Raw genomic sequence first — 15,036 nt, 5'->3', positions numbered from 1 at the left:
CTTTGTGCGTGTGTCGTCTCTGACCAATAGCTGAACGGCCTCAGGGCGTGTGGCTTTGTTGACAGATTTTGGTCCGCTTACTAAAATGTACAGTGTGAAAGCGAACCGCACCAAAATGAAAAAAAAAAAAAAAAAAAAACAACAACATTTGGTTCGGACCAAAGCAAGTGAAGTATCGAACTATCCTGGTCTGAATACACCCATAATCTACAACTAATAAAGGTTTAATCCTTGATATCGTTCAAGCCAACATTTATTTCACGTCCACGGAAAGAATTTTCACTGTCCACTAGGGCTGTAACGATACACCCAACTCACGATTCGATTCGTATCGCGATTTTTGACCCACGATTCGATACACCCACGATTTTTTTAAAATGTTTTTTTAAAGTAGTAAATTTGACTTAACATTTACTTACTTACATTAACTATTTAATAACAGATAATTCAGACCACTGCAGAGAATGAGTAATATGTATGCAAAAATGAACAAATGTATATCCAAAGATTGTTTTATTTCTCAAAATAATACTGTTGAGCCGGAAGCTCTGTTTTTTTCGGTTCTGAAAAAGTCATTTTTCCAAATCGTGTAAATCCGTTAAGATTTTTTTTGGGGGAGGGGGGTATAGGGGTGGCTCTCTCACTGTCTCACTCTCATAGGGCCAATGATTTTCTGTGATCGCGGAAAACAGATGGAAATTACGGAATTTTTATGGCGAAACATTGCTCGCGTGTCAAAATGTAACTGCCGCAGAAGGCTTCCGCCCAAGCAGACATGCCTTCAGTGTTGCCAGATACTGCTAACGTTTTCCACCCCAAAATATGTTCAAAACCAGCCAAAAAGCACCTAAACCCGCCCAATCTGGCAACACTGCATGCCTTTCCGGTCAAGTGATTGTGATTGGCTTGTGGCACACCTAGCCAGCCAATGAGCTGCTTGTTTACAGATTCGCTCCCCGCGTCGCAACCAGAATGGCGAACGCTTAAAAGAAATGAATGCTCTGCCAGTGGCGAGTGTGGACGTTGCGTGACTCGCAGAAGATTGTCGCAGGTCGGCGAAAAAACGACTTACTAATAGATATAAAAAATAAAAGTAATTTAAGTCAGTTTAAAATGTAATTTAAATAAAAAGTAAAGTATTCATAAATTGAAGTTTGGAAGCGCCTCTGTTTTTGGCCTGAGGAGAAGTTTGAAAGGGTGTACCGCGATTCTGCCTTCTTGTATCGTGATACGGATTGTGGCTCTGCGTATCGCGATTTCGATTCGCATATCGTTACAGCCCTACTGTCCACACTTTGCCACGGTCAGTATGTTATTGCTGCTATGTGAGAGATTTGACATTAGAGATCTAGTCTTATTATCTTAGAAAAACGCAAATGAAGAGAGAGGCAAGTGGTTGAAATTCTGTTTACAGCTGCTGGGAGGGAGTTATAAATAAATAAATAAATAAATAAATAAATAAAAAGTCATCACTGACAAAGTGCTGTGGTTTAGGATGTGCTGCTCTTTGGAAAATAATCAATTTCGGGATGAGAACAGTCACTCCACCTCGTCCTTGACCGTTTTCCTAGAACAAACAACCCAAGTGTTTTATTCTGTTATTAAATCAACACCTTCTGGCCAAACAAATTTGAGATTTCACAACAAGCACGGTGGTCGAGAGCAATTTCCCATAAAAACAAGGACGCAGCGCCACATTACTGTCTGAATTCCCCCTCAGTATCGGAACAGGATTCAATTTACATGAGGTTCTGGGGTAATTCCCCATTTCACAGGCACTCCTTTGTAATTTTATTCCTGCCCGGATTAGCCAGGTTGGCATTTTCTGCTCTGAATTACCTACTTGTTTTTTCCGCCAAACTTGGTGGTCTTCTGATAACCATCAGGTCGCGAATGGCGTGCGAGGACATGAGACACGTGATGAAAACATCCAGGATCGTAGAAAATAAGCCCTATTCGGATTGGATAAGTTTATCCGGGCTACATCTGTCGTAAAAAATGTTTTACATCTCCTCAGTGATGAACCTCGCGCATACAGGCAGTGATAAATTTACCGCAGGAAGAGTGAGTTTCTCGCAGGTTATATTTTCTGCAAACCTGGATGTTTGCGTCATATGATCTCCATTCACAACATGGCGCCCGCACAGTCGAAGAGGCACTAGAGTAAGGTGGTGTTTACATTAGACCGTATCAGCGGATCATCAGATTAACGTTTTTAAAACGATTTGCGTGCACACAGCAACGCCAATACACGGATACGCTAATCACATGACTAATTAGACGGCACGTCACATGATCCCAGTGCATATCGGGCATGCGCAAGTCACTCACCACTTGCAAGTGGAAGGATGGCAAGCGAACACCTTCTCCAGCAGATAAACACACCTGGCTGTGATGTTCATGTTCTCACTGAGTTTAAGCGCCTGAAGGAGGTAAATAAGTTGAAATGTGTAAATAAACCTCAGTGCGGCTCAGCGCTTCCTCCTGCGCTCCAAATCACTCCGCCCTGAACAGCGAGTGCCCTCTGGAGGGTGCGCACTCCGGCCCTGCGCAGCTCACAGAGCGCGCGAGTGAAGCGCACGAGCAGTGATTCGGGACTGAGCCGCTGTGTGTGTGATCCCAACGCCAGCGAATCAGGAAGGTGGATGTCACAGTGACGTTGTCCAATGACGACGTCAGCTAGAGCTCAGCACAGCGTTTCCTCGTTCCTCAATGTTTACACAGCACCGGATCAGATACGAACTGGGTTGAATACGTGGGCCCTGGCGGATTCAAGTTGTTCCGCCTGTGGAGTCGTTTCCCGGCGTTTTAATGTGAACGGACAGTGCATCCGCGACGAAAACGAGACGGATACGGTCTAATGTAAACACCACCTAAAGCAGAGACGCTGGTGCCTGCTTCATTTCAGCAACAATTAAAACATGACGTCTATGGGAAATATCAATTTTCGTTTAATGACACAAGCAGTGTTTATTGTCTGGGACAGGGTTACTGATATGAGCACAAAGAGACTAAATACAGCAAGTCGCAGCAGCTAAACATCTTTTTTTTTTTTTTTTTAATTCCCAATGTGAGGTGACATCTGCATGGGATCATGTAGGGACTAAAATGATCATGCTGAATTTGGTGAAAAAAAAAAAAACAGTAGGTGATTCAGCCTGCAATTTTCTCAGAGGAAGACGGGAGAAAAACATGGACATGGCCGATACAGACGGAAATAAAAATCAAACAGGAAATTACCCCAGAACCCCAGTTAGATTTATTCCTGTCCAGATTACACAACTTACAAGAACCTCATCCTGTGGTGATTTATTGCTGGGTGCGAGAATTTAAAAGTGAAGGTTTTTCTAAGTTAATACACGATAAACTAACCCAATCGGAATAGGGTTACTGATGCTTTTTAACTACAATTATCGACACCGCTTCAGATTTACCAACAAACAATTTTACAAAGATGAGCTTCAGTTACAACAGTTATCATCAGTTCATCAATCAACTGGAAGACCCGCCCTCGCCATTTGATCTGATGAAGCAGCTCGTTACCCGAGATGGATTTAACACGATCGGCAATTTGAGGAAAACCCGGACGTTATCAATCATCGCAGGTAAGCACGGTGGTGGAAAGATCACGGACATGTTTTTACTGATCAAATTCACCGATATTTCACGATCTTGTCGAAACCTACTTTGTTTCTTACTCTTTCATTTATCAGCCGCCATTTTATATAGACCCTTTTCACGTGATGTCACGACAAACGCGGCCGCCATTTTGGACGTGTACTACCAGTAGTTTACCACAGCCAACATTGAGGAACGGCAGCAAAGAAAGTTTTTACTTTCAGCAAGACTTCCATCATGCCACCATATTGTTGTGCACCTGGATGTAGTAACCATCAACAAACAAGGCAAGGGTTATCATTTTATCGGATCCCGACGGAGAAGATGGACAGCGGCCATTAACAGGAAAGATTGGCAGCCCTTGGCATACCAACGCTTGTGTAGTGACCACTTTGTTGGAGGTAAGACGAATAAAATTAGCCAGAAAAGGCATTACATTGCTGTTAACATTCTGTGGCGGCCAGTGTGTAACCAAATAGGTTAAAATAACCCATTGTAACCTCTTTGTTCTTCTGTAGTAGCTATTGTTGACTAGCTAATGTCAACAAGTAGCTGGTATGTTACTGTAGCAATGTTTACGTTCAGTCATTTGGATGACTGTTAAAACCTTTCAGTCTCAAGTTTTTCCTTTACTGTATTTACTAGTTTACTGTAATTATGATCCGGCAGCTATTTACACCGGATCCAGTATAAATAGCTGCCGGAGCCAACGTCCGAGGTTCCGGAGCGCGCTCCGGCTTGCTCCCCCTCAAATTAAGCAGCACGCACCGGCTTGCTCCCGGAGTGCTCCGGCCGAGGTTCCCCTCAAATTAAGCAGCGCGCGCCAGCTTGCTCCCGGAGTGCTCCGGCCGAGGTTCCCCTCAAATTAAGCAGCGCGCGCCGGCTTGCTTCCGGAGTGCTCCGGCCGAGGTTCCCCTCAAATTAAGCAGCGCGCGCCGGCTTGCTCCGGAGCAAGCCGGAGCGCACTGCTGAATTTGAGGGGGAGCAAGCCGGAGCGCGCTCCGTAACCTCGGCCGGAGCACTCCTGGAGCAAGCTGGAGCGCGCTCCGGAACCTCAGATGTTGGCGTGCATGTGTATGGCGATGGGTTTTTCACGACCTAGGTATACAGATCATGTGGGCCGAAGTCAGGTAAAGACAAGGGCTTCGTGTACTTCCGTACGTCAGCGAACAATCCTGGTGGAAGCAGGTAAACGTCGTTCTCTAAGCCTGCTAACCTCAATTTTTGCAAACACCTCTCCCTCTGCTCGCCCTGTAAATGCCCTACGTCGCTGGATAGTGAAGGTGTTTTCTGCATCTCGCTCCTTTTTCTTTTATGTTTTTCGTTTGTCGCCTTCCTCGCATTCAAACCGATTCGACCCGAAGTCCACTACATGTCCAAAATGGCGGTCGCGTTTACGAAGGTCACGTGACTGAAAAGGGTCTATATCTAAACGCGCGTTTGAGAAGTCACATGAGGCGTCGATAATAGTGATCACTTTCCACCATTATCAACACGCTGTGGAATTAAGTGGCGTTTACAACTGTTATGGATCGATCTTTGTGTAACATTGTTGAAGTCGATGAAGTACTTTCAATCAATCAATCAATCAATAAAAGTGCTGCGATTTATAATTTTTTTTTCTGATCCATAACAGAATGGAATGTTTATAGAGTATTTGGAATTCTACTGCAGTAAATAGAATTAGACCAGAATTAAATTCCTAGCAAATTACATGCTTGAAATATTCTGATTTTTCTATTCCATTCAGAGCTTTATTTTTTCGCAGTTTTACCGCATATTACAATAATCAGTCGACGTTTTATATTTTGGTTCGAGGAATGACATGTGACCTTTGACCTGGATTTTCATGCGGTTACAAGGTCAATTGCCTGTTGATGTTTATTGGTAAACTACAAAACTAGAAATTAATACAAACAACGACAAATGATGAACAAAACGTGATCTACGGAAATACTTCAAGTGGAACAAAAAGGGTTTCGGACGCAGGTTCAACATTCAGTTCGTTCGTTTACAAACATTAGAATTACTTCCTCATTTACGTAAACACCGACATCGATATTTATATAAAAAGAGATATTTTGTACTAAATGTAAGTCGAGGTAAAAGTAATGTTAAATAAAAACTATGCTTTGTTAACTTAATACCACATCACGATTTAATCAAATCAGTCATCTGGATGGCGATAATTGTGGACAAAGGTGTCACGTGATCTGATGCACGAAGTAATCAGGAATCAACTTGTTTTCCCCCCAGTGGAAGTTTGAGTAATTATTCATGCACAATTTATGTATCAAAACTCTTCTACTTTTGCAATGGACAAAAGATCATTAAGGTGTCAATAAAACATTTTCCGTTTCTGGTTGAGAGTACGTCGTGCGCATTCTGGCTATCGCTTCTCACCGGAGTGTTTTTTTTTGTGTGTGTGTGTGTGTGTGTGTGTGTGTGTGTGTAATTTGATGTTTGAGTGTTTTGTCCGCCGGTTGTGGTGTAGCTCCGGACCCAGTTTTGGGCATCGGTTCCCTCCAGGCCTCGGTTTGCTGTGAGTGATGCCGGTGCCCCTTGTTACGGACTGCGGTGAGCTCGTTGCTCATTTTAACACTGTGGTTGTCCAGCACTCTGTGCTTTAAAGGTCACATCTTGGGTAAATTCAGGAGCAAGATCGATGTAATTCTCCTATTTTATATTAAACTTTGGTCAAATATCTGTCACATTTTGCATTTTGTGCAATTTTTTTTACCTTGCGCAATACCAGAAAAATTCAGTTGAAATCAAGCCATTTGAGTTGAATTGGTCCGCCTCTGAAAAAACTTGGCGTTTGGTTTTCCCGGCAAACATTGAGTTTCGTGACGTCGCGTGCGGGACGCCTCCCTCTGAATCCTACGTCAGCGCTGGTTTGTTTATGAGAAAATGACCTGGTGGTTTTCTGCAAATTTCTTCAACGTTATCGCGTAATTATTAAAATGGTTAACAGATGTAGCGTAGGAGGGTGTAGCAACACCAATCTTGATGGGATTAGTACTCATAGTTTTCCAAAAGACCAGACAACAAGAGAGAAATGGGAGCGCTTGGTCTACACAGGCTGTGCACTGAAACCGTGCAAAGCTCTCGCAGCCTGCTGGCGCTTCCGCAGATAACGTCACGAATCTGGCTCCAGACTCCCTCGGGATTTTTCCAGACGCGTTTTGTTATTTTATTTTTTTCTGCTGGAGACAGATGGCCTTGTGCAAAATCACCCTTCTGGATAAGTGTGTAAAGGGACATACTTTCATATTAAAAAAAAAAAAAAATTGGTCCAGAATATGCACTTTAAGCCAGTAACTCACTGGGCTGTGACAGCTTGTGAACGTCATTTGTGAACGAGTTTCAAAAGTGACTTGAACCATTCGCGGGGCTTCTCAATGTCCTCGAATGAGTCGCAAAGCGTCGCTCCTTCATCGCTGAAATTTTGAACGTGTTCAAAAAATTCATGCGACAAAATTTCTCTCAAAAGCGTCGCGAACCCTTCTCAAGTCAGTTTCCGTGAGACAGGAAGTGCGAGTTCTTCAGCCAGTATTTCACTGGGCTGTGACAGCCTGCAACTAGTTGGAGATACGACAAGAAAGAAACCTTTGTCACATGCACCCTTCAAGCACAGTGAAATTCATCCTCTGCATTTAACCCATCTGAAACAGTGAACACACAGAGCAGTGGGCAGCCACACCAGAGACGCCCGGGGAGCAGTCAGGGGTCAGGTACCTTGCTCAAGGGCATCTCAGCCCAAGGCCGCCCCACATCAACCTAACTGCATGTCTTTGGACTGTGGGGGAAACCGGAGCACCCGGAAGAAACCCGTGCAGACACGGGGAGAACATGCAAACTCCACACAGCCGTCCACTGGGTTCAAACCCGGAACCTTCTTGCTGTGAGGCGACCGTGCTAACCACTACACCACCGTGCTGCTGACAACTGCGGTAAAATACATAAATATCTTTTTTTTTTTTTACACGAATATCGGCGGCACGGTGGTGTAGTGGTTAGCGCTGTCGCCTCACAGCAAGAAGGTCCTGGGTTCGAGACCCATGGCTGGCGAAGGCCTTTCTGTGCGGAGTTTGCATGTTCTCCCTGTGGGTTTCCTCCGGGTGCTCCGGTTTCCCCCACAGTCCAAAGATATGCAGGTTAGGTTAACTGGTGACTCTAAATTGACCGTAGGTGTGAATGTGAGTGTGAATGGTTGTCTGTCTCTATCAGTTCGTTTACATGCACATCCAAATCGAGCTACTGTCGGTAATCGAGCTAAGGGTCCCAGCAGGGGTGCCAGAGAAATCCAATCCTACATGCACACAAGGAAATCGAGCTATTGTGTGAGGTACATTGTGCACCCGAGGCACAGGTGGCGCTACACGCCCCATCGTGTTGGTACACTCCCGGTTGTCGTCATGAAGAAGAGCTATTCAAGAGTATAAACAAAGTTATCAGTTCCGTGTTCACAAGAAGAACGACGACGAGGACAGCAACATCGAGAGAGAGAAGATGGACAACAACGAAGCAGTTCAGCACTTGCTGAACATTCTGTACACCATCGTCACTCTCGTACACTCGTCACTTCCGGAAGGGGCAGTGCTGAAGTAAGTAGCTCGACAGGGTTTACATGCACTAAGTAGCTCGGCTACAATCGCATAATCTAGGTCGCGTAGCTCGATTACGAGAAATCCAGTTCGGTTCGATTTCAGCCGAGCTAAGGTGTTTCCATGGCATTTAGAACTTCGATTTCAGTCGAGCTACGGCAGAAATTCGATTTTCTCTATGAGCATGTAAACGCACTGTGTGTGTCAGCCCTGTGATGACCTGGCGACTTGTCCAGGGTGTACCCCGCCTTTCGCCCGTAGTCAGCTGGGATAGGCTCCAGCTTGCCTGCGACCCTGTAGAACAGGATAAAGCGGCTAGAGACAATGAGATGACATACACGAATATCATTTCAGTGTGACTCCAAGTGAAAATTGTCACTAATTCACATATTTTACCGCAATTGTTGCGTCTCCGGGGCGGCACGGTGGTGTAGCGGTTAGCGCTGTCGCCTCACAGCGGGAGGGTCCGGGTTCGAGCCCCATGGCCGGCGAGGGCCTTTCTGTGTGGAGTTTGCATGTTCTCCCCGTGTCCGCGTGGGTTTCCTCCGGGTGCCCCGGTTTCCCCCACAGTCCAAAGGCATGCAGGTTAGGTTAACTGGTGACTCTAAATTGACCATAGGTGTGAACGTGAAGATGTGTGAATGGTTGTCTGTGTCTATCGCTACGTTCACACTGCAAGGCTTAATGCTCAATTCCGATTTTTTTGTGAGGTCGTTCACATTAACAAATATATGCGACTTGTATGTGATCCTCAGTATGAACGAAAAGCGACCTAAAAGTGTTCCGCATGCGCACTGCAGGATACGACGACGTCACACGCAGTGAGCATGGCCAGTGTTTACGGAAGTAAAACCGCCCGGTTGCGGTATGACTCATCCAATCTAGCTTGAATAGCTGCATCCCCCCAAATGGAAATCAGCTCCCTAACCTCTGCGTCCTTCCATTGAGAAGATTCAGAACCTTCACAGCCCGAAGCGTCCCTCGCATTGATGTCATGCGCAGGGGCGCAGATACGTTTTTTTGAACTGGGGGGGGAACAAAAAACTGGGGGGGGGGGGGGGGGAGAGACAAAGCTGCCAGCAAACCAACCCCAACCCCGATATGCCTGTCAAACTTGTTGTTAGTAACCATAGCAACCAAGCTCGAGCTCGCAACCTGTGCAGTCTGCGCAGCTCAACCAACCGAATATCAGTCTTTGTTTTGTTTTATGTGAGTTGTTGCAACTATGTATACACTGCCGTGCACCTCAATAAACCGAATGGTAATTAGTCTTTTGATTTTTCCGTGAGGTTTGCCTTATGCAAAGAAAGACAGCATAGACGTTTTTTCCTCCCTATAAGTGGGGGGGACCGAACGAGGTGAATTTAAATATGACTCGTCCCACCCTCTATCTGCGCCCGTGATTATGCGCCATGTTGTTGTAACTTTTTTGAGAGACCCGCCGCCTACTTCAGCACAGAATAGTGACGTTTGTGGCTTGTTGATGACGTGCAAGTCGGATGAATGCGACCTGGCGGTTCAGACTGAAGTCGCATATGAAAAGAGCGGATAGGGATCGGAATTAGCACCACATATCCAAACGGCCTGGGTCGGATTTGAAAAAATCGGATCTGTGTCGTTCATATTGTCAATAAAAGATCGGATACAGGTCACATATGGGCGAAAAGATCGGATTTGAATCACTTCAGCCTGCAGTGTGAACGTAGCCTATGTGTCAGCCCTGTGATGACCTGGCGACTTGTCCAGGGTGTACCCTGCCTTCCGCCCGTAGTCAGCTGGGGTGGGCTCCAGCTTGCCTGTGACCCTGTGGAGGGATAAAGCGGCGAGAGATGAGATGTTGCGTCTCCAACTAGTCGCAGCCCAGTGAGATACCGGTACTACCCTTAGTGCTTGGCGTGGCGGCTGTGCGGGACTTGTTCTCGTGCGCCTTTTGGTGACGCCATCGGAATGACATCCTGACCTCTATTTGGTGGACTTTTTTTTTTTGGGTTTCCTATAATTGTAAAGCAACCTTGGTTTTGAGAAAGGCGCTATATAAAATGAACTTATGTGGTGTAAATGTTGAGAAACTTTACATCTGGGTCACGGCACCATTTCCTGCCCCCCTTCTGCTCAGGGCATCAGTTGGTGTGAACAAAAGCGGCTGTGCTGAATGAACAGGCAGCCGGAGAGCCGCTATTGTTCCATCCAGAACAAAGATGAATACCTCAACACTGCGGGGAAGGAAATAAAGAACCAGCGCGGTCTACAAACACACAGCAAAAGTAACGCTACGCTGTTAATAATAATAATAAACAACAACAACAACTTTCCCTGTGAAAGTGAGCGCCTCTAATAAACAGCGGCGCGCTGCGCGTGACGGCTCGAGCGACATCAATCACGCTTCGAAAACAAAACAACGCGCGTGGAGCAGTCAGCAGGCGCGTGCGCAGCGCGCGTGCACTGAGCACGAGCGCAAAAAAAGACCCTCTCAGTGCTCGATTTATTTACAACAAACAAAACACATCCGGCTAACTTTCCAACTACGCGCGAATCCATATCAAAAAGCTAGCTAGCTAGCTACAATTTTTTTTTTTTTTTGCCCTACCCGCATCCGGACAAACCCCGCCTCCTGAAGGCTGTCCTTGTGCTTGAGATCCCATTTCCAGCGCTTTGATTGGCTTGTCCAGACGCGTCCGCAAAGTTTCGACCAATCACAGAGCAAAAGGCGTGATTTGTCAGAAAGCCGGTGGGAAGAAAACAAGAGTCTAGCTTGTTAGCTAGCCGACAACTTACAGTATTGTCCGAGACAAAGTTAGCACCAAGTTGCGGTTTTAATCCGTGTGACTCAAAAATACACCACGTCAGGTTTAATTCCGGAGGAAACTGAACTTTTAAGACTTTGAAAGTCGGCTAGTTCAGTTTATTACAACGCGAATTACTAAATAAACAGAACTTCGTGTAGAGCCAGAAATAGCAGCCGAACCTGTATGAAGTGGCGCCATTCAGCAGGCAGTCCGGCGCTTAGACATGTAGCTAAGCTAAGCTAAGCTAAGCTAACCAGTGAAAGAATAGCAGCACGCACAGCACAGCGCGGCGTCCCATTCGCCTGGAGCTGCTAACACGCTAGGCTAACGTGGCTAGGTAAGGCCGGCCCGGACACAAAGGCTAAAAAAGCAGCCATGTACTCACTGTTGGAGAGGTTTAAAAGCGCCGCATCCGGCGTAGTCTTCACCTCGAGCCGCAGGGGCTGCTGCTCGGAATGCCGCTGGATGTCTCCGTTGGCGTCCCCGATAGAAAGGAGCCGCACGCCGGGAAACACGGACACCGCCATCTTCGAGCTCGCGCAGAGAGACAGCAACTCGCAGCAGCAGCGCGCCACATCCAACCGCGCGGAGTAAACGGGCCTGACTCACTACTGCCCCCTAACGGCCACACCATTTACACTCAACAACTTACTGTAATGTATAGCAGGAATTCACTTCTACCATCCTCGCTTATTCTCATCTCATCTCATTATCTCTAGCCGCTTTATCCTGTCCTACAGGGTCGCAGGCAAGCTGGAGCCTATCCCAGCTGACTACGGGCGAAAGGCGGGGTACACCCTGCTTGGACAAGTCGCCAGGTCATCACAGGGCTGACACATAGACACAGACAACCATTCACACATCTTCACATTCGCACCTACGGTCAATTTAGAGTCACCAGTTAACCTAACCTGCATGTCTTTGGACTGTGGGGGAAACCGGAGCACCCGGAGGAAACCCATGCGGACACGGGGAGAACATGCAAACTCCGCACAGAAAGGCCCTCGTCGGCCACGGGGCTCGAACCCGGACCTTCTTGCTGTGAGGCGACAGCGCTAACCACTACAGTCAACATCTCATCTCATTATGTCTAGCCGCTTTATCCTGTTCTACAGGGTCACAGGCAAGCTGGAGCCTATCCCAGCTGACTACGGGCGAAAGGCAGGGTACACCCTGCTTGGACAAGTCGCCAGGTCATCACAGGGCTGAGACATAGACACAGACAACCATTCACACATCTTCACATTCGCACCTACGGTCAATTTAGAGTCACCAGTTAACCTAACCTGCATGTCTTTGGACTGTGGAGGAAACCCACGCGGACACGGGGAGAACATGCAAACTCTGCACAGGCTCGAACCCGGACCTTCTTGCTGTGAGGCAACAGCGCTAACCACTACACCACCGTGCCGCCCCTCTCGCTTATTCTAAAAGTTCCCCCCCACACACACACTTCTACAGATGTATATTCATACTTGATCCCAAACTGGGTGGTGTACTGGTTACCACAGTCACCTCACAGCAAGAAGGTTCTGGGTTCGAACCAAAGGCCTTTCTATGTGGAGTTTGCATGTTCTCCCCGTGTCTAAAGAAACGTTTAGGTCAACTGGCTACTCCAAATTTGCCCATAGGTGTGAATGGTTGGTTGGCTCTCTCTCTCTCTGCATTAGCCCCATGATAGATTGGCAACCTATCCAGGGTGTACCTCATTCCTCACCCAAAGTCAGCTAGGATTGGCTCCAGCTCACCTATGACCTGCAATGGATAATGGATGGATCCTAAATGGACACAAGTTTTCTACGATCCAAAGCCTTGACCACTATACAACTGACAAGTCCAGATTTGAACATGTGTAACATAAGTGACTGAAAAGCAAAGACTTGCACTGACTTGCGTCTAGTGGGAAATGTTAAAAAGAACCTTGTCATGTTATTGATGAAAAATATAATGGCCCAAGACTGGAAAACAAACTGGACAGGATGCCAGTCCATTGCAGGCAGGACACCACGTACTCGTTCACACTCTGGGTTCGAACCCAGCGGCCGGCGAGGGCCTTTCTGTGTGGAGTTTGCATGTTCTCCCCGTGTCTGCGTGGGTTTCCTCTGGGTGCTCCGGTTTCCCCCACAGTTCAAAGACATGCGGTTAGGTTAATATGGGACGGCCTTGGGCTGAGGTGCCCTTGAGCGAGGCACCGAACTCCCGATTGCTCCCCGGGCGCTGTTAGCATGGCTGCCCACTGCTCTGGGTATGTGTGTGTGCTCATCGCTCACGTGTGTGTTCACTGCTTCAGATGGGTTAAATGCAAAGAGGAAATTTCACAAGTGTGTGATGAATAAAGTTGTGCTTTCTTTCACTGTCGCCTCACAGCAAGAAGGTCCTGGGTTCGAGCCCAGCGGCTGGCGAGGGCCTTTCTGTGTGGGTTTCTTCCAAAGACATGCAAGTTAGGCCATGAATGAATGGATGGTTGTACCAGCCCTGCGATAACCTGGCGACTTGTCTAGTGTGTACCCTGCCTCTCACCCATAGTCAGCCGGGATAGGCTTCAAGTTCAAGTTTTATTTGTGACATGTAATTACAGTGAAATTCTTATGTACCTTACGTCATTGAGAGTATAAAAATATATAGATAAGATAAATTAAAAACAATAGAAATAAAGGGGGGGGACCTCTAAAACTATATTAATGAGTGGAAACATGGCAGAGATGTGATGATTGTGTGGTTACGAGTCCTTAAAGTTCAAAGTGCAGTAGTGCATAGTAGTGTACCTTGTTATCATTATGAAGAGTTCAACAGTCTGATGGCCTGAGGGAAGAAGCTCCTCCTCATCCTCTCAGTGTTGGCCTTCAGCTGTCGGTAGCATCTCCCTGAAGGCAGCAGGGAGAACAGTCTATTATTTGGGTGGCTGGGGTCGCTGGCGATCTTCTGGCTCTGTCCCTGCAGCGGTTGGAATAAATGTCCTGCAAGTTAGGGAGGGTGGTCCTGATGGTCCTTTCAGCAGAGCGAACCACCCTCCTGAGAGCCAGCTGGTCTCTCCTGGTGGTGCTTCCCATCCAGTTAGTGATGCTCCCACTCAGGACACTCTCAATAGTGCAGGAGTAAAAGTTCCTTAGTGCCCTGAGTGGGAGTTTGAAATCCCTCAGTCTCCTTAAGAAGTAGAGGCGCTGGAGGCCTTTCTTAACCAGAGTGTTGGTGTGACAGAACCAAGAGAGGTCCTGTGAGATGTGGACAACCAGGTATTTGAAATGGTCCACTCTCTCTACCTGGGCCCCGTTGATGCAGATGCATTGGATGTCTTTCTGCTGCTTCCTACTGAAGTCCACTATCAGCTCCTTCGTTTTGCTGATGTTGAGCTTGCCTGCGACCCTGTAGAACAGGATAAGCGGCAAGAGATAACAGATGGATGTATAGTAGGAATTCGTTTCTCCCATTTTCAGTTCAATGCCCATATGGACATCCTCGCTTATTCTAAACGGGACAACATTCTGCAAGCTTTTTTTTTTTTTTGCCAACTTCTACAAATCATCAGATGTATAAACAGCAACAGGCCTTGTATTTTTTGGGCAAATGATCCCAAATTGGGTGGCACTGTCACTTCACAGCAAGAAGGTCCTGGGTTCGAGCCCAGCAGCTGACGAAGGCCTTTCTGTGCGGAGTTTGCATGTTCTCCCCGTGTCCGTGTGGGTTTCCTCCGGGTGCTCCGGTTTCCCCCACAGTCCAAAGATATGCAGGTTGGGTTAACTGGTGACTCTAAATTGACCGTAGGTGTGAGTGTGAATGGTTGTCGGTGTCTATGTGTCAGCCCTGTGATGACCTGGCGACTTGTCCAGGGTGTACCCCGCCTTTCGCCCATAGTCAGCTGGGATAGGCTCCAGCTTGCTTGCGACCCTGTAGAACAGGATAAGCGGCTACAAATAACGGATGGATGGATGTATAGTAGGAATTCACTTCTCCCATTTTCGATTCAATGCCCATACTGACATCCTCACTTAAGGCCAATTTATGCTGACAACCCAGTCCTCGCAGAT

General features: G+C 46.9%; 1 protein-coding gene across 2 annotated transcripts in view; it reads right to left on the bottom strand.

Moving 5' to 3' along the window:
* carm1 (coactivator-associated arginine methyltransferase 1) overlaps positions 1 to 11,587 on the bottom strand; it is a 67,777-nt gene extending 56,190 nt beyond the window's left edge. For both annotated transcript variants that reach the window (XM_060901327.1, XM_060901328.1), the window contains exon 1: positions 11,397 to 11,587. In XM_060901327.1, coding sequence (XP_060757310.1) covers positions 11,397 to 11,538 — 142 coding nt within the window. In that variant the 5' untranslated portion in view covers positions 11,539 to 11,587. The remainder of the gene's footprint in view (positions 1 to 11,396) is intronic.
* Between the last annotated feature and the right edge of the window lie 3,449 nt (positions 11,588 to 15,036).

Source organism: Neoarius graeffei, chromosome 20 (assembly GCF_027579695.1).
Source record: "Neoarius graeffei isolate fNeoGra1 chromosome 20, fNeoGra1.pri, whole genome shotgun sequence".
Lineage (NCBI taxonomy): Eukaryota > Metazoa > Chordata > Actinopteri > Siluriformes > Ariidae > Neoarius > Neoarius graeffei.
The sequence above is the reverse complement of the archived record's forward strand: the minus strand, read 5'-3'. Positions and strand labels throughout refer to the sequence as shown.